This window comes from Thermobia domestica, chromosome 14 (genome assembly GCF_964235325.1).
Source record: "Thermobia domestica chromosome 14, izTheDome1.hap1.1, whole genome shotgun sequence".
Taxonomy (NCBI): domain Eukaryota; kingdom Metazoa; phylum Arthropoda; class Insecta; order Zygentoma; family Lepismatidae; genus Thermobia; species Thermobia domestica.
Window position 1 is genome coordinate 167088615 of NC_137467.1, and position 27871 is coordinate 167116485.

General features: G+C 36.0%; 1 protein-coding gene across 2 annotated transcripts in view; it reads right to left on the minus strand.

Annotated features, from left to right (window-relative positions):
- Positions 1-27871, minus strand: part of Noa36 (zinc finger protein 330 homolog Noa36) — a 40758-nt gene that overhangs the window by 10580 nt on the left and 2307 nt on the right. For both annotated transcript variants that reach the window (XM_081739153.1, XM_081739154.1), the window contains exons 2-6: positions 25130-25258; positions 20162-20181; positions 15513-15663; positions 9042-9273; positions 2132-2296 (exon numbers count right to left, since the gene is read on the minus strand). In XM_081739153.1, coding sequence (XP_081595279.1) covers positions 2132-2296; positions 9042-9273; positions 15513-15663; positions 20162-20181; positions 25130-25249 — 688 coding nt within the window. In that variant the 5' untranslated portion in view covers positions 25250-25258. The remainder of the gene's footprint in view (positions 1-2131; positions 2297-9041; positions 9274-15512; positions 15664-20161; positions 20182-25129; positions 25259-27871) is intronic.

A 27871-nucleotide genomic window follows, 5' to 3' on the forward strand; every position in this document is an offset into this window, starting at 1 on the left:
CCTTCTGAGAGCCTCTTTTCATTTGGCATTTGCAATTCTTCCTGCATGAATTAAAATTGTTTCAAGATTGGCATTGCCTGAACACCTCCGTGGAACGTGACAGCGTCATGTACTACTTTCGGCGAAACTAAAGACTCTTCGTGTAGATTATCCACAAGAAACTTCTTATTCAATGAGATACTGCCTTCAATGAAAGCGTTTCCGTGTGATAACACTAGAATTTTCTAAACAAACGCTGAAAAGTTGTTGCTGGTGGTTAGTGTTGTGAAGAAAGAAGAATCACAGTGATCTAAACGATCCTTCGTCACGTCAAAATTCTTCATTATTGTGATAACTGAATCTTGAGTACAGATTTCAAGTTATTTGTTCCTACCCAGGTCTCTTGTTTTGAATCGGGAGAGAGGCATGCAACACCATAAATAAGTCTGTATTTCGATGGCAATTTATACAGGATCTTCTTACAAAAACCTGTTAAAATATGCAAACAATCCCTCTGAAATCGAAAGATATCCAGTTCAGATAACTTCTCTGATTTTAATGCTATGCGTATCGCTAATTCGACATCAAGCTGCTTAGCCGAACACAGATCCTTACTACCATCTTCTAGGCAAACTTTCATCAGGTCTTCAGAACTTGCTGCTTCAATTACAATGGATTTTTAACAAATCTAATCATAAGGGACTTCAGAAGTTTAAGTATTTCACCATAAAGAAAAAGAAGCATTGGTGAGTCTGTCTGAAATTTTGTAAGAAAAGGTTAATGTCTGCAGCAACGGTTTGGAAGGACGCTAATTTAGCTCCAAGCAAAGAATCTTTGAGACATGATTTAACAATTTTAAAGCTGTCACAAGATGGTTCTCGATTACTACCTAAAACTGAACCGACAAGTGTGGTAATAATCGCCAAGCTCTGTCTACTATATTCACGTTTTCTATAAAAATATGAGCACTTGCTAGAAAAAGTGATCTGATTAAAAAGTTACAAGCATACCAAAAATATTTACAGAAATTACCTGCAAAATAATAATAAACATCACAAAAGACACCCGGAACGCCAAACTGCACTGAAAATGGGATATGGAGGAAATGGAATAAGAGTTTTAAATCTAACTAATGTAGGTACGCATTGTATTATAAATTAGAGTTAACCATACATAGTTAGTCTTTAACTTATCGCTACATTAAAATCAACAAGATCAGAACAAGTGTTATTTAGAACTTTATTGGGGGGTCACTGGTTCCAACAGTATAGACATGAGGATCATTTTTTAACGTGGAGATTAGGAAAAACGAGCTCCAGACGTCAAGGTTGCCAGCTCCTTTCAGACGTCCTTCATTGTATGATGATTTCTGCTGCAGCGAAAAGTTGTTTTCCAACCATTGTACAGATAAAATGTAAAAGCTATTAAATAAATTTAACTTCACCAAAAACTTCCAGAATATACAGAAAATTTCCTGACTTTTCCGGGTTTTCCATGTTTTCCAGACTAGTAGACACCCTGATTTATTCTATAGAGACAAATAGTAATCAATTGCTCATACGTACATTCCACTTACCTTTTATAAGTAAGTATTATAATTGTTGGCTAAGCTGAAATTGCTGTACAATTAATGTTAAAAAAAAATATATTTTATAAAATTTCCCTGACTTACCCTGATTACCAATCTTTTTCCCTAAGCTTTCCTGACCTTCATCATTTTCCCTGACTTCTCTGTCCAGTAGGAACCCTGAATTCAGAAGTACATCCTTCTATTTGAGTTTCAGATTTGTGTAAAGTCTTAACATCTTTAATTTTACGCCTACGTTTGAATTAATGCTTTGATAAACCAGACGTAGCTGTGTTCGTAGTTCTCACACTCTAAACAGATGACTGGGTCAAGTTAACTAACTGTAGTATAGTGTTCTATAATTTTATCATTCTAATAACTTTCTGTTCTACTGATATATAAAACAGTACCTTCTCAAGCTTACTAATCCTATACTTACCTTCCTCACCACCTTCTTATGAACTAGAAAAAAATAGCAGTACGCAATCAAATTTCAGACCTTTTGGCAGATTCACTGGCAGGACTTTTGCTCTTTCTATGTAATATACGTGTACATATAATCCTTGATTTCTGAAAAACACTTACTTGACATGCTGAGATCCTTGGTTTGAGATGTTTCGTAGCCACATTTTGGACACGGAATTGGCTTGTTTTTCTCATATTTGAATCCTTTTCTCCTAACGTGATCTTCGCAATAGCACGTCTTACATCGTAGACAGGAGTATTGACCTAGCTTGTTACATGATTGACCTTTAAATAAAGTAAAGTATTAAGTTAAAGCAGAATACGCAACCATCAACATAAGACAATAACGTTTTTTCAATCATACTTTCACTTAATGTCAGCAAATATGAGACAATGTTGGAATTACAGAAAAATTTGTTTACTGAGCTAAATACTCCGAACAACAGTTTTTCTTTTCTTTTCTTTTTTTTTTTTTTTTTTTTTTTTTTTTTTTAGATTGCAAAGGAGAGAAATAACATTTCACTTTTTTTTTCTTTCTTTCCTTTTTTCTTAATTTCATCTAATTTTCGAAATCTGCGACAAGGATTAGAAGTAGTAAAATGGAATCTTTCAGTTTTGTCCCACGATTCTGGTGAGTAGGTTAAAGAAGATGGTGATGATGGGGATGAATAAAATGGTGGAATGAAGTGAGGGTGAAACGGAAGAACCCCCCGAGAATACCCATGCCTTCTGGCGCGAGCTATGATTAAACAAGGAATCTCATTCACCAGAAGTGAACGCTCTACCGCTGAGCCACAACAGCCCCGACGCTGGGATTAGGTTCAGGGTTTCTATTAAAATTTTAAAATGAAATTTCGTGACTTTCTTGTGACCTTTTCTTTACCAAACCATAAAATTTTCGTAACATTCAAAAACTAATAACAGTATCTATATTCTTTAGCACTTATCTTTATTTTATCCCTATTTTCAAAGGCTGTTCCCTGGAACGATAAAAACTTGGGTGTCTTCTCAGTTCAATGAACTGGTTAGATGCGCAGCTGGTTTCAGCGATGCGATGCAATTTGCAGCACCACTGCTCAATGATGCAAGCTGAAGTACAATCTCAAGAGCGAATTTGAGTGCAAATTAGGCCGAATTTTCAAGCATGCGATAGAAGTGTGCTTTGCTTGTGATTTGGATGGTAGCATCTAAAGCCGACCATAAACATTTCTGGCTGTGAATTTTGAGGTTTTATAGAACAAAATTTTCCAGTCTCTACAGTATATTTGTACAGATAAAAGTGATTAAAAGCCAAATTTCGTGACTTTTTCTTTACTTTTATGACCGTTTTCTGATTTCGTGACTTTCGTGAACGACAGACACCCTGGGGTTAGGGTGTCTACGTTGCAACATCATGTATATGAACAAAAAAAAATATAGAAACTTACCCACACCAGAAATCCGAAATTAAAATCATATGGATTTACGCAAAGTTTAGAATTCATTCAGTCATATAATGTATATCACTGAATTCGAACCTAAAGAGGAATTCGTATGATGTAAAATCGGCTATTTCTTTAATTTACCATATTTAATATATAATTCAATCGTCAAAGGTGTTCTGTAATGCAGACACTGGGTTCTCTAAACATAACAGGAATTGTGGTACTGTCTATATGGTCTGAAAATCGACCGAGTGATGTAATGTATGGCTGTTTACGAAGCGGATTGAGAAGGAGTGTTTAACACGTCGGCTCGCTAAGCTATAGATCCGGATTAGATTTCTGTTTCAGTCGTGCACTTTTTACACTTTGTACACTTTCTATAACTGAATTCGCATCTATCGAGAACTGGTGTGATATAAAATCGGTTATATTTTCCATTTATCATCTGAAGTTGTTAGTATTTCGTATTCCACCTAATTTTTTGGACTTACATAAAGTCCATCGACTGAGAGATTCTGAAGCTGGCGTTAAGTTACTTAAAACAATTAACATGAACAAAACTTACCCGGCATTGACTAATTTTTTTTTTTTTTTAAGACATTTCACGGTGATAATTCTTATCTGCTTCAAAGTTGCCAAATCATCATGGTATTTGGGGCCGCGCTGGCTCAGTGGTAGAGCGTTCACCTCTGGTGCATGGGGTCCTAGAGTCGATCCCAGCTCGTGTCAAGAAAACTTTATGGTGAATAAACACCGTGTGCATGGGTTTTCTTGGGGTTCTCCCGTTTCCTCCCAGTTTCTTCATTCCATCATTTTAATTCATTTTACATCATCACCATCTCCTTTAGCCTAGCCGTCATAACCGTGGGACGTAAAACTCAAAGATTTCTTTTCATTTTTCCATCAAATAATATGAAAGATATGTAACTTGGAGAGCATCTCATACACTTTCAATAACAAACGAGAAGTATGGACCTACCAGTTTGCTTTTTGTTTTTAGTAATAATGCCAAGGGAAGAAGGAGGTCTACTGCTCTTGAAATTGGTTCAAAAACAACAATTATAGGCACAGCTTTGCTAAGTTCAAACTTATAATCTCATAGGCATGACTTATTTAACTTGTTTTCATCTAAGTTAACAAAATAAGTCAGATGTACACTTTATATCTGTGGTTTTAATTTGCATAAAACATTCTTACGAATTTTATAATTCTATTTAAATAGATGTCGATAAACCTATTCAGATAATTTCAGATTCGATATACTGAAATTACTGTGACGCAACTTTTGAATCTCGAATTCATTTTGTGATATTAACGTTGATTTTACTTTTTGTCATCTCAATACATCAGGTTGTGTGTGTTTTTGTCATCTCAGGTTATGTGTGTTTCGACATTTACACATAACCTCGGAAACACTTAATAAAGAGTATGCTTACTTTAATACTGCGTAAAATTTTATTTACTCTTGGAAATTATTTTGGCTGATTTGTATGCAACTTTTGTCCAATCAATTTCTCTAATGTAGACTGAACACACACATCTGTTTTATCTTCTTGTATTTCTCTCCAACGTTGCCAGCTATGGTTCTACACTGAGTTTTTACAATGCCTATTGTTATTACTAAAATTTGTTTCAATGGAGATCTTGGTGGCAAACTATATCTACGAACATTTTTATCCATGTCTTTGTTTTGAATATCTTATTATAAAATTCCTTTGTTTATCTGAATTGTGTTTACTTAATTTTATGAGAAAATCGAAAAGCACTGCATTTTTTTTTCTTTCGAGCATGTAATACATTTTAATACAACATCGAAATATACAGCGGTGTCGTAGACTTTCGTTGGAACAGTCCCAGCTTAACTTCTGGTTTCTTCCACCGTACAGCGCTGTTATTATTTACCAAAGACGCCCAGAGTACTCGGGACGTTCACGTCATGTGAGCAGCGAAGTATTATTCGTTTCCTATGGTGCAAGGTGTACACAGCCACAGATATCCACAGGAAAATAGAGCCAGTGTATGAAGACAGGTATTTAGCAGAGCGAAGTGTACAGTGGTGGTGTAAAAGTTTGAAAACGGACGAGGAAAGTCCAAGACAATGAACGATGAACCAAACCTTGTTCCTCGTTGATACCAGACAACACTACACGTGTTGACGAAATGGTGAAAGCAGATCGACGTGTTACTCTGCAGGCCATTGCCAGGGAGTTTAACATTTTCTATGGTAGTGTTTATGACACTGTCCATGATTTTTGGAATACAGCAAGGTCATGTAGTTAAGTTCCTAAGCTTCTTAATGATGTCAACTGAAGCAAGCAAATGGTCAAGTCATTGAACCATTTGAAGCATTTCGTCAAGGAGAATGATAGTTTCCTGGACCTCACTGTCACTGACGACGAAACGTGAATACTGCATTACAATCCCCCGTCAAAAAGCAGAGATTAGTGTGGAAACATCTCGAATCGTCAGTAACGAAGAAATTTCGGACACCACCATCGACCGGTATTTAGGGACAATCTGGGACCACTCTTACTGGATTTCCTACCAAGAGGTGAAACCATGAATGCAGAATGCTACTGTCACAGATTCTCCTATCGGCAAACAGCCATTTGGAAAAGGCGTCAGGGTATTCGGGATGTTGACGATGTAGTATTTTTCCATGACAATGCAAAACCTCACGTGGCGAACAAAACAATCACCAAACTTCACTTTTGGTGGTGATAGATTATGGAGCATCCTCCATACAGTCCATATCTTGCCCCAGTCATTACCATCTTTTTTTTTTTTTTTTTTTTTTTTTTTTGTTTGTTTGTTTATTGAAGAAGCTCCTGACAGGACAGAGGTTCACAGATGACATCGAAGGGCAGAACGTCGTTCGTCGTTTGCTCCGTAATCAACCTTCTAGGCAGCAGGCATCGAGAAACTTGTACGGTGGGACAAGTATCTTAACAGATATGTCGATTATATGGAAAAATATACATCGATGCGTAGAATATTGCATATATATATATCCAGTGGCGGATCCAGGATATGATAAAGGGAGGGACTAAACCATAGTTTACCGCTTTATTCAGTGTAAAGCGGGATTGAAGCCTATTTTATCCAGTGTATACCTGAGCGTCAAAGGGGGGGGGGGGGCTAAAGCCCCTATAGCCTCAGCCTTGGATTCGCCACTATATATATATATATATATATATATATATATATCTTGTTTTCAGTTCGTAATTTGTAATCTGGCAATAAATCAATGGGCATAGAGATTTTTCTATTTTCCCCTCTTAATTCAGTTGTTTCGTTCTGATAAAATATGATTCGTATACATATCTTCGTATCATGAACGATATCTTATGTTAAATCTTTACATTTTTTATGGAATCCTTTTAAATGGAATTGAGTAGGCATTAGATTTAGGATTTAGATTAGAATTTCGGCGTAGAGGTCATTTAGTCCCTCACATTTGAGAGATGACGTCCCTCGTCAAGCACACTATCCGGGGAAAGGGAAGGAAGGAAGGGGCTGTGACCTCTATGTTAGGTACCACCCCAGCATTTGCCTGGTGTGAATGAGGAAACCCTTATTCAGGATAGCTGGCCTGAGAAAGCTTTTTACTTTTTCGACCGAGTGCCCCCACCAGGAATCAAATCCGGGACTGTTCTGAGTAGACATTAAAAAAACTGAGCAAACAAAGGTTGAAGCTAGTCAAAGATAAATAAAATTTATGCAATATTAGGGTAAGCATACACTTTATTATAGAATTTGCGCAAAAATGAGACCCATATTTCATAAACATCTCTCAAGAGTTTTTCTGTAAGATATTTTTTAAACGCTGATAGAGATTTTGTTCTGATAGTTGCAGGAATTTGTACTCGATTGAGACTGCAACTTTAAGGGATATCCTTCAAGTTCTGTGAGATAACAGCGAATCGGAAAATTGTGAACTGTTAAAATCTGATTTCAATTATTAATATGTCTCTTTCAACCATGTGCTAAGAATTCTTCATAAGAGTTGGTCGTATCAAATTTAACTGTGAAATCACTTTTTAAAAAGGTATTTCAAGCCCGAAAATTATGTGCAGTACAAAATATAGAACTTATGGTGACTTATATAATTAAGATATTCTCTTTATATATACACACAGACTTCGACTGGTAATCTTCACACAGGAAACTATCAACAGCTCCAGGACTGATGCTGATATTCTGTAACTGCTACTGACAGAAAATTGTTTATCATGTGAAATTAATGCTACGATATACTCCTTTTGCAGGATTTGGTAGAGCACCTGTGCTCTTCTAAACATCGGTTATCGAAGAAATCCTGATTTCCATTATCATAGATCCTCACATGAAACGAAGGGCGAACAGTAAGTTTTGTTGTAAGTCAGGGAAATTATCAAAAGAGTCTAACAACATTTTTGTCAGAATTGTTTACCGCCAAAACGCCCTATCACAGAGTTGTGTATTTGAATGGTACATCCGATTTCGTGATGGACGTGAAGACATTTCTTGTGTCCCAAGAAATGAAGTCCATCAACCAGTCGTTAAGGAGATAATGTAGAGAACGTTCGCGACCTGCTGCATATCAACCGCAGAGCAATACAGCAGATCCTGAAATATCTGGCGACAAAAAGAAAGATCTGTACGAGGTTCGTGTGACACAAGCTCACCCATCCTTCTTATTCCTTACATTTGATTCCAACAGGCTTCTTCCTATTCCCCAAATTCAAAACTGGCACTGAAGGAACAGCTTTCACGACTGTTTAGGGAATTCAGATATCCGTTACGGTATAATTCAACGACCGTTTTTTAACCTTATTCCAAAGAATGACTTCAAAATCAGACTTAGATTGCGAAATGGCCAAATATGTGTATTAATTAATTAAGAAAAGAAAAAAAGACTATTTGGAATAATCTTCACCGCAGTACGCTCTATTAACTTCAATTTTCCAGGTACCAGCATCAGTCCTGGAATTTTATTGTCAAACCTTGAATCTTCAGCTACATTTCCTGCTGTCGACAACTGTATTTACCGAATATACGGAAAAGTAACATTTCCGTTCTAAAAGAGATATCAAAGTTTCCTCTTCGACTGCTCAATGCGATTACCGGTATTAAAATCAAATATTCTTGATAGTCGGTCATATCAGAAATCGCTTGATCGATTTTTCATATCCGAGTTGAGTTGAGTTGATTTTGAGTTTAACGTCCCTTTCAGCAGCGAGGCTATATGAAACGGGATCTACTGATTAACGTGGAATTCGAACCACATGAGCTCCCGCCGGGAATCGAACCCGGGTCTCCCATACCAAACGCTAACCGCTTAGTTTAATCCGAGCTCTGTATGCAGTTTCCACTGATTTACAAGGTTAAATCTTACATTACACTCTTGAGAAGTAAGTAGATCGTTCTGCCATTTTACGCAGTACTTTAAACTTTTCTTATTTTTTGCTTCCTTCCAACATCTAAAAAGTTCACTGTTTTCATATCCCGTGTAATAATAAGAAAAAGGTAACTGCAGTACCTTTTTTTTTTTTTTAAAAAAAAAAAACCCTTCCATTCAAACGATAAATAAATAAATAAAATTATCACACAAAACTGGAACTTACATTTAAAGTTTTCTGATTCTAGAACTTGGCACGACGCTTGATGCTCGAACTGGTCGTCTTCACACAAAAAATTCGTACAAAATGAACAGCGAAATATCCGACCGCCATGATCCCATACCCCTCGTTCACATTCAATACACACAGCATCTTGTAAAGGACAGGTGCATGCATGGGTCGTTAGGCACTTCCTTCCGTGGCACACCCATGCCTCGCAGAAGTCACAAATTGCTCCCTACGGGTAAAAGTATAAGCAATTATATATCTATTCATACACAATATAAAGTATTTACGTGGTTTTACTACTATATAAAAATACTTTTAAAAAAATACAGTAAAATCTGCTAACTTCCCCACTTGCTTAACTTGGCCTTATTTTTGTTGAATCTCCATTTTCTCATAAGACATTCATTACTACGCTGTAGGCTGGCCACCTGTATATCTTGGGACTTGGTTGCATTGAAGCCCGTTTGTCCTATGTTGTTGCTGTAACATCTACTCTAGAACTTTCGGTAGTATACGCTATCATCTACATTTCTTACAAATCCTTGCAGCTTCTTTGAAGACAGTTGTTGTTATGTTTTGGAAGGTCAATGAACTCAAGTGTCAATTGAAAATAATTTCCCAAAAAAAATACAGAAGGCGATGTTAGAGAAGATATAGAAGGCGCTTTCGGGTCTACGACGCCAAAGCTGCGTACGCTAACCATAGAGTCACAAGGGATGATTATAAGATACGAAGTGTTAACGTACAGGGTGTCCGAGTAGTCCCCTACTCCTAGGTTTGAGTATAATAGATAGTAATGTCAGTCAAATTTTACTTAATTTATTTAGTGCATACTATAGTTGAGTACTAACATAGAAACCAGTTGGCGTAACAGCCCGTTATAGGCCTGAGCAGCTCCAATGCCATCTGTTAGCGACCGGATGAATTACGTCCAGCCAAGCCACGAACACGTGATCAGTGCGCTGCATCACCCTGTCTCTAACAGCCATATCAAGAGCTTTCTGGACCTAGTAGCCGTCATGTCTTTTATTCACGTGACCCCAGTTTGCCTCACGACGCCGAAAATTGGGAAACACCAGCCGGGAATCGAAACCGGGACCACGTGGACATAAGTCCAACGCTCTTAACCACTAGACTACGGTGTCCTTGAGTACTTACATAAACAAACTATATATCAAGTGGATCTATATATGCCGCATCGTGCTGTACACTCAAGTGTACGCGTCTCTATGTCCTCCTTGGTATGTTACGAATCATTTGAGAGTTTATCTTCCGAAACACATTTTCCATCTCCACATTTTCACCCAATTCTCCATCGGTCTTATACCGACGATGAAACATTTAATTTAATCCGCCTGGTGTTGTAAGGTCTGGATTTCGTGGAGGCCATGTCAATGGTGATGGAGAACCACCCTAGTCCAGCGGACTGGAATTTCTTCATTAAGGGAATCACGCATATCACATGTAAAATGGATTGGAGCCCGTACTGCTGTACCCACACAAATCCACGATTTTCTTCTCATGCAGCTGAGGTATTAAGTACGTTTGCAACTTATGTAAACAACAATGCTGATTCAGAAAAAAAGTTTGAACACCCCCAGCTTATCTCATAATGAGGCGTGTTTCAAACTCTTGGGCATAATGAAGATTTTCCTCAGATCACAAGACTATATTCCTCCTATCTGAACTGCAATATATTGCACATTCATAACACTTGTGAGCAAGAGCGAGACACGAGATTTGGAAATTGTGCCAACAAACAACGGCAGGCTATAACACGCAATTCTATGTTGCTATCAGATAATTCATTCACAAACTCGGTCTAAATGCTTTCACATGCAAATCTTTTTTAATGTGGTCATGCATTGTTGAACACGGTATATACAGTTCAGCTGCTATTTTAGGAAGCAATTTAGTTGGACACATCTCAATTGACCGAGCGACAGCAGCACATGTTTCTTCACGCGTCTTCTTATGTCCACTACGCAGCCTCTCTTTAGCAAACGGACCTTTTTCCTGATCAAGCAGGGTCGTTGCTTTGCATGGTGGGTGATTGCTACAGAGATCTCTCAATGCAGTCATTACCTATGTCATAGTTTGCACTGTGTGTGGTGGTCATTCCTGCACCAACGCACATGCTACTAAGCGTTCCTCAATTGTGTCACTGCAACTACTCACGTCAGCTATGGATCCACAACGAAATGATCGAAATGATTTTGAATGCAGTCATTGCATTAGAAACGTGTATGTGTATTACAATAATTATTGTTTCAAAATATATTCATTTACTGAAAGTTGGCCATTTTTCAATGAAACCTATAGTGGCCTGGTTTCACTATATTGGATTAAAACGAAAGACACCTTTAACATTGTGAACAACCAAACTTTGGGAGATACAATGGTTTACTGATAGATACTTGATTACGCCATTTTATAAGAAGGCAACCAATTCTATTGGAAAATGTAGTTGAATGACTGTACTATGAAGTAAACGTACTTTTTTTTTTTTTTTTTTTTTTTTTGTACTAAAGCCATATGATACGGACCTACTGTAAAGTAGAACCTTAACTATTATTTACGTATAATTTGTTAATTTATGTTCCTACAGGAGATAAGATTCCGGAACCTTTCGCACAGAAAGCACGCATCCTAGCCACTTGGTTATGGAAGACCTTTCGTGATAGATTAAAAGGGTGTTAAGACTAAACAAAATTCTGATTGAGAGATTTTTTCAATTAAAAAAAAAAAAAAAAGTAAAAGCTGTAGTTAATGCATGATTGTTCTTTGTTGAAAAGTGATACTTTTGACGATCGAAATTTTATTAATTACTGCTTGTTTAACTCTTCTTACAAGCAATTTCTACAAATGGAAGCTGTGATAAGTATTACGAGAAAAGTTAGCAAATTGTTACGAAAAAAGTCTGAACCTACAATTTTTATTAGATAGATGGTCATGTGTTTCTTAATGTAAATTATATTATGGTCTAAAAATTGGAAAACTGCTCCACCGATTACTTCAAATGAACGAATATTGAAAATCATACGCAAACTGCCTATAGAAGTTATTTTCTTTTGTAGAAGAGTGTGTGAAAAGCAAGTTTGAAGATTTAATCTGTTATTGCTTCTTACATATATGTATACATACAAAATGAGAGCTCTCTCATGGCCTTTTAATATTAATACAAACTGTAGGCGAATTCATCTCAGTACCCTCCAAGTAGAATTAGAAAGAAAAACCCCAACCAGAACGAAGGTGTATGTCTATACCTTGACTCCAGCATACAAGCAAGTATTCTTTCTTAACGATGTGAAATACCTGTGCCATCACTGTTTAGTAGTCCACCGATTGATGTGCAGAATTAGTTCAGTTTTCTTAAAAAAATAAAAAATAAATATATAAAATAATAATAATAATAATGAAATCATGGTTTGGTTTTAGTGATTTCTTCTTCAAATCTATTAATATGTCTCTTACTTGGTGAAAATTAAATTCTGCAATATAAAGGGTGTCCCACATAAGACCGGTACGCCCCACGTGCCGGTTAACCATCTGTAGTTGAATTGCTTGTAGGATGACAACACTGTCTCGAAAGTTGGCTACACTGCATTTTGTCGAAAAGCTGAGTGCAGCAGTGTGTTCCTGCATCAGTTGCTGTGAGAAGCTCGTATTGTTGAGCTGTTGCAATGTGTTATGTGTTGAATCAGTGCTTGTAGCAATAAGAAAGATTTGTGATAAAAATGGGGAGTTTGCATTAGAACAGCGAATTGATATTATGGATTTTTATTTATGGGGCACACTGAAAAGCAAAGTGTATGCTGACAATCCTCACACAATAGACAATCTTAAACGAACCATTACTAGGGGAGAAATTAATGACATCACGCCTGCAGAATTACAGCGTGTTGCTGGTGACGTCATCAAACGAGGTCAGCAATGCCTGGATGCTCATGGCCATCACTTCCAGCATCTCTTATAAACATGTAACTGTTTAACGTTACTATTATTTATTCACTGTTAGTTCATTGTCGCTGTTAAAAGTGTTACTTGAATCTGGTACGTGAGGCATACCGTTTTTACGTGGGTCACCCTGTATAATTTTAATATTAAATTGATCAAGAAATTATTATTAATAATAATAATTTTAACGTTCTACGATTATGACTTTTATGGTAAAGGGCACGGTTGCTTAATGAAAATGAACGATAATGAATGTGGGAGACCCCCGAAGAAAAACCAACGGATACGATGTTGCTCATCGCAAATGTAGACAGAGTAGGATCGAAGCAAAAGTAAGCGCTCTACCACTGAGCCATCGTACCTCCCAATACTAAATTTTAAATTTATATACGAGGGAGGATCAGAAACTATGATTACAAGTCCGATATTTCTGGAGTTTCGTCTTTTATAAAGGAATGAGACATGTACGATAATTTCAATACATGGAGTTGGCAACTGTGCAGAGCTTAAGTCACCTGCACAGCTGGCATAGAGAAGAAAATTATAAAAATTGGAAAAAAATCACAGAAAAAACATTTAAAGAGAAAGCGCAGGAAAAGTGGTGTGAAGAAGTTGTTAAGAAGAGCAGTTTGAAAGGAATATACACACACAAAAAGCGTTATGAGAAAATAAATTATATGAACAATGATTTACGAAGCATTTTACTTTTCAAAGCCAGGTCAGGGAGCCTTGAAACAGGGCTAAGATTGAAAAAATTTAAAGAAGTGAACGAAAAATGTCAATTATGTTTTAAAGAAGATGAAACATTAGAACACTTATTGTTAAAATGTCAAGAAACCCAAAAAATCAGGGAAAAATGGAAATGGATCGATGAAATGAAAGAGGAAGGAAATTTGGTTAAATTAGCTTGGAGGCTAGGTTTAATGTAAATGGAAGGGAACTAAGTGAGAAAGAAATAGAAAAAACCAAAGAACTTCTTGAATTTTGGTGGAAAAAGAAAATGGAAAACGTTAAATGTAATAAAAAAAAAAAAAAAACTTTTTTTTTTCAGGATCCAAACTTCCGAAGTGAAGGAAGGAAAATACCTTGAACCTGAACCTGAACCCGCCACCTAGGGCGCTCGTTTGGAAAAACTGGTCTCGCGAAGAAGCCCGCTCAGTTATCCGATTTCTGTGGGCGAAACATGTAGCCGCGGCTAAAATTCACCGGCAGCTGGTAAAGGTTTACGGAGAGACTACTATTTCGTCAGCATTTCGCAGAATGGTGTCAAAAGATTGCGGCTGGTAGAGAAAACGTCACCGACGACGAGTGCAGTGCCTGACGCTGTTAAAGTAGTTTCGCTTGGAGATCATTAACCATCCTCCTTACAGCCCGGACCTCGCTCCAAGCGACTTTCATCTGTTCTCGCACTTGAAGGAGCACCTAGGAGGCCATCGCTTCGCTTCAGAACGAGAAGGTGACAAATACTTCGTGACAACGTGGCTGAACACGCAAGGGCAGTATTTTTACCAGGAGGAAATCTTCAAACTCATCCCATGATGCGACAAGAGCCTCAACCAATATGAACACTACCTCGAAAAATAACCTAATGTATGTACTATTTGCTGCCTGTATTATTTGTATGACATCATATATACACGTTTCTCTTCGGCTTTGTAATCTTACTTTCTGATTATCCCTCGTATAATGCAAATTTATTTTAACTAGACTTGAAGAAGAATCAGTAAAAATCAGATTAAAATTTCAGTTCATTTCAAGGAAAGCAGAAAAACAATTCCCCAAAATTTTATATATCGTCGCTGCGCCTCGAAGAACCGCTATGTGACATTTTTTTTTGTCGAAAATGAGTTATGAGGTGCAAATAAACCAGAAAGCTGTCAGGTAGCGTCCCATATAATGTGGTAAGTGAATATTCAATTGTTTCGCCACAACAATGAAAAAAATAATAGATTGAAATCAAAGGCTTCAAGTTCTCATCACGTACCTATCGATTAATGTATACAAATCCTCTATGTGTTTATAAAGGCGCAACAGACACTAAAACAGTAATATAATATTGTTGAAGCAAGCTACAACAATGTCCAGTGCATAATATACGCAGAACCAATTTTCTTATATTTTTCAAGTGTTACCGTGTATCTGGCAAAATTTTAAGACTTTGGAATGTTTTTTGCTTCCCCTGAAAAGTTGTGGTTTTAACACATAGCGATTCTTCGTGGCGCAGCCACGATATATTTTCTCCTCTTCTTCTTCTGTTCTTTGTCATTCTACAGAAAAAAAAAAGTGTTCTGACCCTACAATTTTTATTAGATTAATTGTCATGTGCTTGTCAATGTAGATTGTGGTATGCTCTTAAGATTGGAGACCTGCTGTACCGATTACTTCTAAGGACTGACTAAATAAGAAATGGATAAAATATCATAACAAAGATGGCGCAGGTACTCCACACCGTTAAATCAATTTTTTAACCGTTACGATGTTCCACTACGTCATAGAAACGAAATCACTTACTACCATCCCAAGGCCAGTGGTATAGACGCCAGGATGACGAACGACACAGTCTCCTGTTTTCAACATACATTTTATCTTGCCACAATGGGCACACATTGGAAGACGCTGCAGGCTTTGGCAAAAGTAACAGAAAGCTCGGTTCTTTTGTTTTCTGTAAAAAAAGAAAAAAATAAACAAATAAAATAAAGAATATAGAAAGATACTTAGGTTGGAGTAGTTTATATAAATAACGCAGAGAATCTGTAATATACATAAAATAATTAAAGTATGAAGGGAATAAATACATTGAAGATTCCGTGTGTCTTGAAACTATTTACCTTCCTTTAAGGGTCCCTATCACTGCGAAATTAAAATTCCGCTAATTTTACAGCAATTATGTGATATCTTCAAATAGATAAAAGATAATCGAAAAGTGGATCAAGACCTCCGTAGACGATGTTATTTTTCATCAGGTACCGTTATCACGAGACACCTAGTAGCTTTCCGTTTGCAGTTATTTAGAAACGCGAAAATAAATGCCGATTTTCTAAATGTCTGGAAATCGAAAGCAGATAAATGAGTCATGATAACGGTATCTCACGCAGAATATTGTCGTCTAGGGAGGTCTTGTTCCACTTTTCGATTATCTTTTATCTATTTGAAGATATCACATAATTACTGTAAAATTAGCGGTATTTTAATTTCGCAGTGATAAAGCCTCTTAAGAACTTACTTTGTGCACTAGTAAGTTCTCAAATATTAACAATGTGTCCTATAGCATGCATTAGTAAGTATATGCTATTTTCTCTTCATCTCTTTCGTAGATGTTTCTTCATACAAATACTAAGGATCTTGTCGTCCAAATCTTTAATGTTGGTTTAAAGTTTGTTTCTTCTTCTTTTTTTTAAAAAAAAGATCTTACCTGAAGTTATATATCAATGAAATGATCACTTCCTTTGTATTGTTCCAAGTGGACTTCGTTGATCGTTTCCATGACGATAATTTATTTAGAATAAAGGATTATTTGATTTTCTTCAGATGATCAACTCCATTTATCATAGCTGCATAATGTGAAGAAACCACTCATATTAGTGTTTTGTCGAATGGGGAAATGCTGGGATAACGTGAAGACGCTCTAAAGGTTTAGCAAGTAAATAAGAAGGACAAGCTCGAAACCAGGGTTGGCAAAAACCATGGTTTTTATTAAAAAAACAAAAAAAAAAGTTTTTTTTTTTGGTTTAAACCAGGTTTTTATGGTTTAAATAATTTGCTCTATATATTCATATCATATATGGACAGAAATAAGTTTGTTTCGCCTTGATGTTATTATGCAACATCCGGGTTATGCTGGAAGGGGTCTCATAAGCTTAAAGCGGAATAAAAACAGCTTCTCGAGTTATATCCGAGAGAAATTGTCCTCCATTTGAACTCGGAACCAGGACTAATTGGCCGCAAATGCAATACGTCTGCCGACTCACTCACGAAGGAATCCTGATTTAAAAAAAAAATACGTTGTACTGATCTTTACATGCTTCTTAATATAACTGTCAAGAGCCATTTCAGAAGGACAAAAAGATAAACAGTTGCACAAGTGAAACCATTACACAGAATTACATATGAACAATTTCAAAGTACTACGGAGTACAGAAGAACTAATTTAGTTCAAGTTAGTTAACAACGACTTTTATTGGTCCAAATTAAAGAAATACACCGACTTAATCTGCATATCAATAAGAAAAGTGAATAAAGACACGAATTATTTGAGTCCACTTTGGCTCAGACTCATTTATACATAAATAGATACCAAAGATACTTATTTCACTAAATGCCTCTCCTGGGGTCTGTATGACCCCCCCCCCCACACACACACAAAAAAGTACGGGATTTCCGATGTATTTTATCAACAGTAAACATTGAAACGAAACAATATTTAAAATTTTTCTTCGATTGCAATTACATAACAATAATAACAACTACAAAAAATCACAAAATAAACATTTATAAACTTATATAAAAAAAAAGTTGCTTTTGTAGTATAATCTTTTTGAGTAATGAGTGGGGAATTTAGGTCTAAATATAATACGATTAATATACGGGAGTGAAACGTGATAACCCACAAATGTGTGTTCATCAAGATTTTACAAACACTTACACTTTTACGAACATTTTTTTGTTTTTTGGTTTAAACCACTTGTTTTTTTTGAAAAAACCAGCTGGTTTAAACCATGGTTTAAACCAACTTGGTTTAAACCAGCCAACCCTGCTCGAAACTCTACAATAAACACGTCAATCAAAATATTAATTTATAATTAATGATTCTCTTCACATTTCTATTGTTCTATATGTCTCCTCCTCTTTCATAACATCAAATATATACTGTATGTCAGTCTTGGTATTCGGTCATCTTTTTTCTGCATGGCCATGGAAACGACACCATGTGACTAGAGATGTAAAGTTCGAATTGAGAATTGAAGGTAAGTTCAAATCTGATGTAAATTAAATTTTTTAATGAAACTATTCATCATGCAGGCCAAATTTTATTTGGGTTCCTTCCCTCTTATATAACAAGACTTACCTACATTCCTTTCAATATGCGATGTAGTTTTCTCTGACGACTTCTTGACACTATGATTGAACATTCCTAAATGTTGGAATAGAACTTAAGCCGCAAAATTTTAATCTTTAGAAGTTCTTTGATTCTGGTCCGATAATTCTGTGGTTATATCAATATCTGAACCATCATACTGATATATAGTTTAATTCTTACATTTTATTATAGTCGAACTTCAATTTATTAATTTTTAAATAACAGAAAAATGTGTATTACTACGTACGACTTTGGAAAATTTCAATATTTTATGTAACATGTATGTGAATGAGGTCGCAGACGCTAATTTTGGTGCTTTATGTAACCAAGTTTCTGTTTTTCATAAATGTGCAAAGTAGATAATCTAAACTTTCCACAAACCAAGATTCCATAACCTGAAATCTAAATACATAAATATCCGTATGAAAATTATGTCTAAATGGTTGTGATAGAATTTACCAACACAACATTTAATTCCATATCGAAACCTCTAGTCCGAAACTAGAGGTCAAGACGAAGTAAAAACACAAGAGCTTTTTTAAGGCAGTTTTTTGGCCTGAGAAATGCTGGGTTTCGACTTTAATGAAGAAATAACAGTATTTTCCACCTAGCTTTTTCTCATTATAACACGAAAAGGCATCTAATTACTATATTCTGAAGAAGAAAACATATATATGAAAACTTCAATAGTCAAGGATAATAGATCTCTTCCTAGAAAAGAAAGCACTCAATCGGTGAACGCAATGGTGGAACTTTTACTATCGTTTAAACTAACACCATACCCAAAATGGCCGTTTAGGGCTTTAACTTTGTAAACTCATATTACGTTCTAATCGAATATCTGAAGCTTAAATCAAGATTTCCGAACGGAGAAGAAGATGTAAGTTGAAAACATCTACGGCTTTGTGTGTGTTTCTTGGCTTATAATACCTTTTACTTGTCTGCCAGTTTGAATTTAGGCAACTAACATGACCCCTGTGGTACACTACGTTGCCTAACTTACATTTGCTGGATACCAATGAAATGTCTCTTCGGACACAATTCCGGACTGTATACAGAACTCGTAAGTAGTGAATATCGTAAGAGCACATTTTAATTGTAGAATCCACTTAAAACAAAGGTGATACTTGAATAAGAAAATCATAAGAAGTCGAAAGAAAAAAAAAGAAAGAAAGAAAATTTCAGTATGTTTTCCTCCAAAACGATCAGTTTGTTTTGCATCTGTATAACAAGTGTACACAGGCCAGTGTTATTCCTACTTTGAACATGTTACTCTGTTATCCATGAACGTCTCGGATAACTGAAACAACACATCATACAAAATACACATATAATTTACTTTAAACATATCTTAAATTGAAGCTTGTTTCTCAAATTAATCACTTTTAGGTAAATCAATGATGAATAAATTGAGTTGATTTTGACTTTAACGTCTTTTTCAGCACCGAGGTTATACGAGACGAGACCTACTAACGGGAAATCCGAACCACATGAGCTACCGCCGGGAATCGAACCCGAGTTTCTCACGCCAAAGGCGCGCACGCTAACGCTTAGCCACGAAGGAGTTCTCGATGATGAATAAAGTTACCGACATTAAAACGGAAGATTGTGTACTTGGTACGTTCTCTGGTATTAATTTTGAACTTTGGTGGGACTGGGTCTCAATTAGTTCAAGAATTTCCGAATGTACGTATATCTTAACATGTTTTTTAGTAGTCCATTAAATGATCTCTATATTAACTGAAGATCTACAACTTCTGCGTAAACCATATTATTTGCCAATAAGTATGCGAGTTAAATGATTTTACTTCTTCGTACACAAAGCGACCAAAGATGAGAGTAGGAATCATATCGTTGAGATAAATACATTGGCACTTTAAGGTTAGTAGTATCATTTAATATTATTAGTACTCAATATTTATCGACTACATTTCAATGTAGTACACTTAATAATAAATAATACATTCACAAATTAATAAGTTTCAAAAATCATCAGGTAACAATTAGTCCGTATTTCAACAGGAAAACTAAAGATGTTTCAAACTTACCTTTTCTATCTCACACACGATCTATATAGACTCACCTTTTGCATTTTTCACATTCCTAGAAGAAAAACAGAGAACTCACACTATAGTGACGATTTACAACGAAAAGAGTTAGCAAAGTACTTTACAATTAATTCAGAAAGAAATAAATGATCGTTTCACTGGTGAGGGAACGAAATCCAGCTTGCTATACCTAAGTGACATCAATTAAACTACCTACGACACAATCAGATTTCTATCTTGATGCTAATTATTAGTTGGGAGTTGAAGAAAAGACACCTTTTGGCACTCATTTTGTGTAGAAGCGATACACTATTTTGTAGGTTTTTTGAACAGAAATCTCCGTTTAATAGTAAGTAAACAAGCACCAATCACCAACAGACGGCAATATATATATATATATATATATATATATATACACAAGGGCTGGAAAGAAATAAGTGAGACTTCTACAGGTCTCAACGTAATCCCCTGCAGTATGTTGCACCCGTTGTCACATGTGGGGAAGAAGCAGGATACCAGCAGCGGTGCCCTGTTTGTTGATGTCTTCAAGAGAGTGCCCTATAGCTTGAAGTAAGGTATCTCTGGTGCGGAAACGCAGCCCTCGTAGTGCTTCTTTCATCTTAGGGAACAGTTGAAAAAGTCACATGGACTCTTGTCCGGTGAACAGGGTGGGTGCTCTACAACCTCCCATCGTGCAAACGGGTTCCTCACAACAACTGCTCTGTGACAACGGGCGTTGTCATGCAAAACAATGAGTGGATCCCTTATGAAGTTGGATCGTTTCCTGCGCAGTACAAGACAAAAGATGTGAAGTTGGATCGTTTCAAGCGCAGTACAAGACGAAGATGTTCCAGAAATCTGCGGTAGTATACTGCATTTACAGTCTGGTTCGGAGAAACTGTATGCCGTAATATGACATCACGTACATCAGATGGCACTATCAGCATCACTTTCACATTCCCTGGTTCCTGACGCAGCTTCTTGAGTCGGGGAGATGATGGGCGACGCCATTCATTCGATTGGCACTTAAGTTGTGGCTAAAAAGAGCATGCCCATGTTTCAAGTGCGATGATCCGGTCCTAGAATAGGCGGCCTTTCCGTCTGTAGCGTACCAAATGATAATCGGCGAAGGCGTATCTGTGCCATTTTTGTATGTCTGTGCGGTACCCACTTGGATACAATTTTTCGGTAACCAAGGACATTGTGCAACATATTCAGCACTGTAGTGTGGGATGTTCCTACCTCGTTAGCCTCCACTTGGACTACCACATCCTACACGAAATGCTGCAACCCAACACAGCAATGCGTCATTACCGCATGCTTCACGTAGTCCAGAGTGGCATTCCCTGGCATTTTTTCCACGGCGCACTTCTATCTTTATCAATGTACGTTGTTCTAACTTAGAAAACATCCCCTTTAGAGCGGCGGGATTTGACGACCTACATTCAACACACTCTGCTACTATCACTGCAGTACCTATACTAGAGCCGCCACCCGCGCTGTATAGCTCTACCCACTCTCTACATGTACGGTCAACAGCAGCTCGAACAAAAATCCATGCGCGGAGAAAAAACGCTGTTGGCAATATTTCTTTTCAGCCCTATACATATATATAAGAGAGGTACGAAGTTTATATTAGGTTGTTTTCAATTAGACACAAGAATAATTGTCAAAATCGTTGTGGGAAATATCACCTTTTCCCTTCCTTTTTTTCTATTAAAACTGCATCTAAAAATCCTAACACTGATAATTAGTTGTTCCCAGGGTGGATTGATTTAAATCAGTCTGATTTAAATCACGATTTAAATCAAGATTTAAATCACTTGATTTTTTTAATAAAAATCGTTGATTTAAATCGAATTCCTAAATAAATTAATTTAAAATGAAGATAAGTAAAATCCCGTTTCTGTTCTGTTATTTCGATTATGGAAGTTAATAATCATAATACAATGAAACTCAAATGTACAGTATGGTATGAAAACAACTGTCATGCAGAGGATGATTAGGGAAAATCCCGTTTTGAACAGGTAACGGAGCAATCCTTCTTTCTTCTTTTCGTAACATTGGGTTTGGGTTTTAAAATTGTTAACTATTCCAACGGGGAAATCAGCATTGACATTTAAGACGAAAATTCTTTTTTGTGCGTGTCTGTTTGTTTGTCCTCAGATAATAGGGCGTTTTTAGAGGGGTCCTATCCCCTCTCCAATTTTTTTGTTAATTTTATAACTTTAGGCGAAATTTATGTATTTCATGCCGCAAGCTGGTTCTGAGTTTTTAAAAATAGGCCCCTGCCAAATATCAGTAACTTTTGTGAAAAAAAAGGTGTCTTTTTGATAAACGTTGCTGTACTTTTTCCTTAATGCTTGACGTTTTAAATTATATCACCTATTTTTAGGTGATATGGTAGAATCTTCATTATTCAATTTAAAAAGTAGACCTACCAATAAAGCATTTTACTTCGTTTACTGTAAGGCTGGAGGCATTTTAGAACACGTTACATATGCTTTCACGCAGAATTGGCTGGTTTAAACCATGCAAAAAACGAAAAATGTTTGTAAAAGTGTAAGTTTTCGTAAAATCTTCAACACACACATTAGTGGGTTATCGCGTGTCACTCCCGCATATTATTCCTATTATATTCAAATTTAAATTCCCTATTCATTACTCAAAGAAATTAGACCTATACTACAAAAGCAACTTTTTTGTAAGGTTATGAATGTTTCTTTTGTGATTTTTTTTAATAGTTTGTTATTATTGTTATGCAATTGCAATCAAAGGAAAATTCTAAATATTGTATCGTTTTAGTAATGTTTACTATTGATAATATACATCAAAATATCGTACTTTGGGGAAGGGGGTCATACAAACCCCCCGAGAGGCATTTACTGAAATCAGAAATATCTGTGGTATCTATTTATGTATAAATGGGTCAGAGCCAAAGTCGACTCAAATAATTCTTATTTTTATTCACTTTTCTTACTGATATGAAAATTATGTCGTTGTATTTCTTTAACTTGGACTAATCAAAGTCGTAGTGAACTAATTTGGACTAAATTAGTTCTGTACTCTGCAGTATTTTGAAACTGTCCATATGTAATTCTGTATAATGGTTTCAATTGTGCAACTGTTTATCTTTTTGTCCTTCTGAAATGACTCTTGACAATTAGACAATTATATTAAAAGTATGTAAAGATCAGTACAACGTATCAGGAGTCCTTCGTGAATGAGTCGGCAGACGTATTGCATTTGTGGCCAATTAGTCCAGTTTTCAAGTTCAAATGGAGGACAATTTGTTTCGGATGTAAGAGACGAGAAACGGTTTGGACTCCGCTTTAAGCTTATGTGATCCGTTCCAGCACAACGCGGTTGTTGCATAATAACACCAAAGTGAAACAAACTTATTTCTGTTCATATGTGATATAAATGCATAGAGTAAATTATTTAATTAAAAAAAACTGGTTTAAACTGATTTTTTTTTCAATAAAAACCATGGTTTTTGCCTACCCTGCAACGCCTTTCTGCGTTGAGGCATAGTGTGTGATGACGTCATAAATTTAAAAAGATATTTTTTGTTATGGGTATTATTATTATTATTTTTTGGCGGGTTACATTTTGCATTCAGAAGACTGAAATTTTGCACACTCGTTCAGTGCACCCCTTAATAATTTTCAGATGTTTTCAGATCTCTGCGTGAAAACAGCGGGGTCCAGAGGGGCAAAAATGTTTTAAAAAGGATATTTTTAACAAAAAATAGCTTTTTTCGTGATTTTCCCGTCTCAGATGAAGACATATGAATGGTACCGTTTGAAAGGCTGTTCTATTCTGAAGAAAATGATGTACATACTATGCTCCTAGGATAAATAGGGATGTCTCAGGAAACTGTTACCTGAGATCCTGTTTTATAGGGAATCTGGGGTATTTGGGGATTATTATTTTTCACGGGCTTACTTTTGCACGTACAAGATTGAAATTTTGCACATTTACTCAGTGCACCCCTCAGTATTTTTCAGATTTGTTTCAAATCTCTGTCTTAAAACAGGGAAAGGGGTCCACAGAGGTAAAATTAAAAAAAAAAGACATTTTTAACAGAAAATTCCTTTTTTCGTGATTTACCCGCCCCAGATACATGGTGGAGACATTTGAAGGGTACTGTTTGAAAATTTGTTTTATTCTGAAGAGAATAATGTACAAATCATGATCTTAGAATAAATAGGGATGTCTGAGGAAATTTTTATATTAAATCCGGGTCATCTGGGGCATTGTGGGAATGTTCTTAGCTCATTGTTAAATAGTTTCCTCACTCTTACTACTCAAAAGAGAAGCTTGAAATTTTGTACACACATTTAGTACACCCCTTAGCATTTCCCAGTTGATTTTGAGATCCGTGCTGTAACACAGAGGTATCCAGAGGGGACCAATTTAAAAAAAAAATGCCGATTACTCTCAAAATTTCCCGCTTCAGGGACATGATAAGGAAATGTGAATGTTACCCTTTCAAAAGCTGTTCTATTCTAAAGAGAGTGATGTATGAACCATGATCCCAGGATAAATAGGGATGGTGATGTAGCTGCTTGACTGAAAGTTTATAATTTACCTTTAAAAAGAGCCATAATTTAAAAGGGTTGAGAAACATTGTTTGGGATTGATATAGGTTAACGATTGGGGATAATTCAAAATTCAACCCCAATACTTTCACTTAAATGGCATAATTAGCATTAAATACTAATTCCTAACGCTTTATCTTCAATTCGCGACTTGTATTATACCAGGAGAAAGATTTGATTTAAATCAAAAAAATCGATTTAAATCAAAAAAATCAACAAAAATGATTTTTATTTAAAAAATCATGATTTTTTTCCACCCTGGTTGTTCCATTTGAAACCCTTGCATTACCATCTACAGTCGTTTCTGCTACAAAATACACTTATTTCTTGTAAGTTGACCACTTTCTAGTGTGAACCATAATGGCCAACATAGACAGATCTCACTGCATCATAACTTACCATGGAAGCATTTGACGGATATTCAGCTATGGTCCTATTCTCTTTAGCGGTGCGAATCTCCTTCTGACGAAGCTTCTGCTTCTCTGCTTTCTTTCTTTGACCCGTTTTCTTCTTCGGCATCTTTGATTTCTATTTATATACAGATAAATTTAAAAAATTCTGTATTAAAATTATAGTATTGGATATTTAATCAACTTTGTAATTAAAATTAATAAAACTTTTATTTACGGTACGTTAATGTCCAGTTTGAATTATTATTTAGTTTGAATTATTATTATTTCGTCCTCACAATTGCTGTGAACATCCTCAGGCCATTAAACTGAACTACACCTATTTATATCCTTATATTTGAATGGTGCAAGTGTGTGAGTTGAGTTCATTTTGAGTTTAACGTTCCTTTCAGCAGCGAGACTATATGACACGGGACCTACTGATTAACTTGGAATCCGAACCAGATGAGCTCCTGCCGGGAAACGAACCCGGGTCTCTCACGGTGCAAGAAAAAGAAGAGATAAGGAGGAGTAGTTCAGTGGAACTGGTCTGAGCACATTCACAGCAACAGTGAGGAAGAACACTCTTAAGTATAATATGTTAAGATTTTCAATTTGATACATTAATCATAATGAACAGGGTCTCCAAACTACGGCCCGCGAGCACCACTTGTATTCTTCAACTAACCACGCATACTTAACGTTTTGTGTAATTCCGAAGATCCCTACACGATGGTGCTGGAGCTACAGTATGCTGGTATTACTAGAAAGTTCTCAGCAGTTGGGACTTGGTGGAAAAGTCCGTGTGGCCCTTAAACAATGAACTCTAGAGACCGCTGATTTAGAAAATAAAAGTTCCTTGCATAACTTGCGTTTATTTATTTAATTTGCTCTTACATTTCGTTTACTATGCTGAAACATCTTCTGAGGTAGAATTTACTCAAGAAAGGGAAGAATCCTAAGAAATTCATGGCTTTATACAGGTCTGTAAATAAGCAAATATATTTTATTATAACAGTTCGTAAATAAGTGTCTAAGGATTTTGCAGCGCATACAAAAAAGAAGTACCCATCAGATACAGAGATGAAGATAAGCAAGGCAAACATGTGATTCAATAACTTGATTCTCTTCAACGTATTTTTCCTCAGAAAATGTTTCCAGCATAGGAAACGAAATATAAGGGGAAATTAAGGTATGTAATAATGCTAAGAATAAAAACTTTTATTTCCTATATTGCTAATAGTAAGTATAATTCAAGCTATGTATTAAGATAAATGATTCACTTTCATAAAGTTGTGTAAACGTCAAAACTTTGTAATGACCTAAAGACTAATCAAAGTAATCACCCCATAGACTCATCGTTAGTGTTGACAAAAGGTCGACACTAGCAGCCTTGATTTCCACACCGTGTCACGGAAGTCACTAATTATATAAATATGAAAAATTATAGTACTTTGCCCGTTTACTAGGGTGACCAGATTCTGATAAGCAAAAAGTATACACAAATATAATAGTTTATGATTGTTTAAAATGGAGAGTACCGAACAAAAGTATTGAAAGAATTAAACATAACTCCAAATGCTTTAATGAATGACAAAGTAGTTTATTTTTAGAACGTACAGTGAAACTTTGCGTATGGCTAAAGACTTTTCTTTAAAAAAATAGATTCGGAGCGTGGGGTTATTTTACGAAATGAGAGGAAATTTAGACTGGCACTTCTTAACTTGGTTAGCATCACTGTCATAAGTTGAAAAAGAAACTTTTCCTACCTTACCGATATCTCAACAAGCCCTTCTCAGTAAAAACAATGGGTTGACTATTGTTCTCTTTTCCTAATCTTTTGAGTAATGTTATAAAACACAGCGGTTCACCATTCAGAAAACGAGTGCTTGTGATTCAAGAATGAAACATTAAATTATTGCAAACAAGTTAACTCAGGACATTTCTAGATTTTGTAGGTATCTTCGCAACACGCAGGACAGTTCTTTGATAAACAGCACTGTACTGCGAAAATCAGTACGTCTGGTCACCCTACCGTTTACCGTATGTCTATTAGAGTTTTCATTATGTATCCATCATTTCGATATCATTTCTCTCCTGATCTTGTTCCAGAACTACAGTACCTTAGATAATTTTTCACTGACGACACGCTTCTTTGGTTTTTTAAATTTTTTTTTTATTAACAACATTATTGTAAAGTTTTGCTAAAAACACGTACAAGGTAGAGCAGTGGTTCTCAACCTAATTCCTATCACGACCCCATTTTATCACATCCTCTTGCAAGCGGTCCCCTTATAATTTCTGATTTGTAATAAGCTTGTGTGGGATTTTTAATATACCTATTGTGGAGACCTCATGATATCCATCTATTTCTATAACAGTAGAATCCATTTCTTGTATATAGTGGATACAGTAACGTCCCTAAAAGTGAATGGATTAAAACCAAATTTGGTCAATTCATTCATCTTCTGCTTATCTTCGTGACCGCCATAACAGCCTCTTGCGACCCCCAGGTTGAGAAACCCTGGAGCCTGAGGTAGAGTAATTATACTTGGAAAATTGCTCTCTTCCACTACCAGCTTTATTACAAAATTTCATTCCAAATAGTATGATACAAAGTAAGTACAAATCCTCTAAGGTTTTGGTTAAAATAATCAACCGAAGGACCTGGCACTTTTCAAGTACCGTAATGACAATAAATTTTGTGTTAAATAATAAAATTTTAATGCTTTACGTCTCAACGTGTTAGACT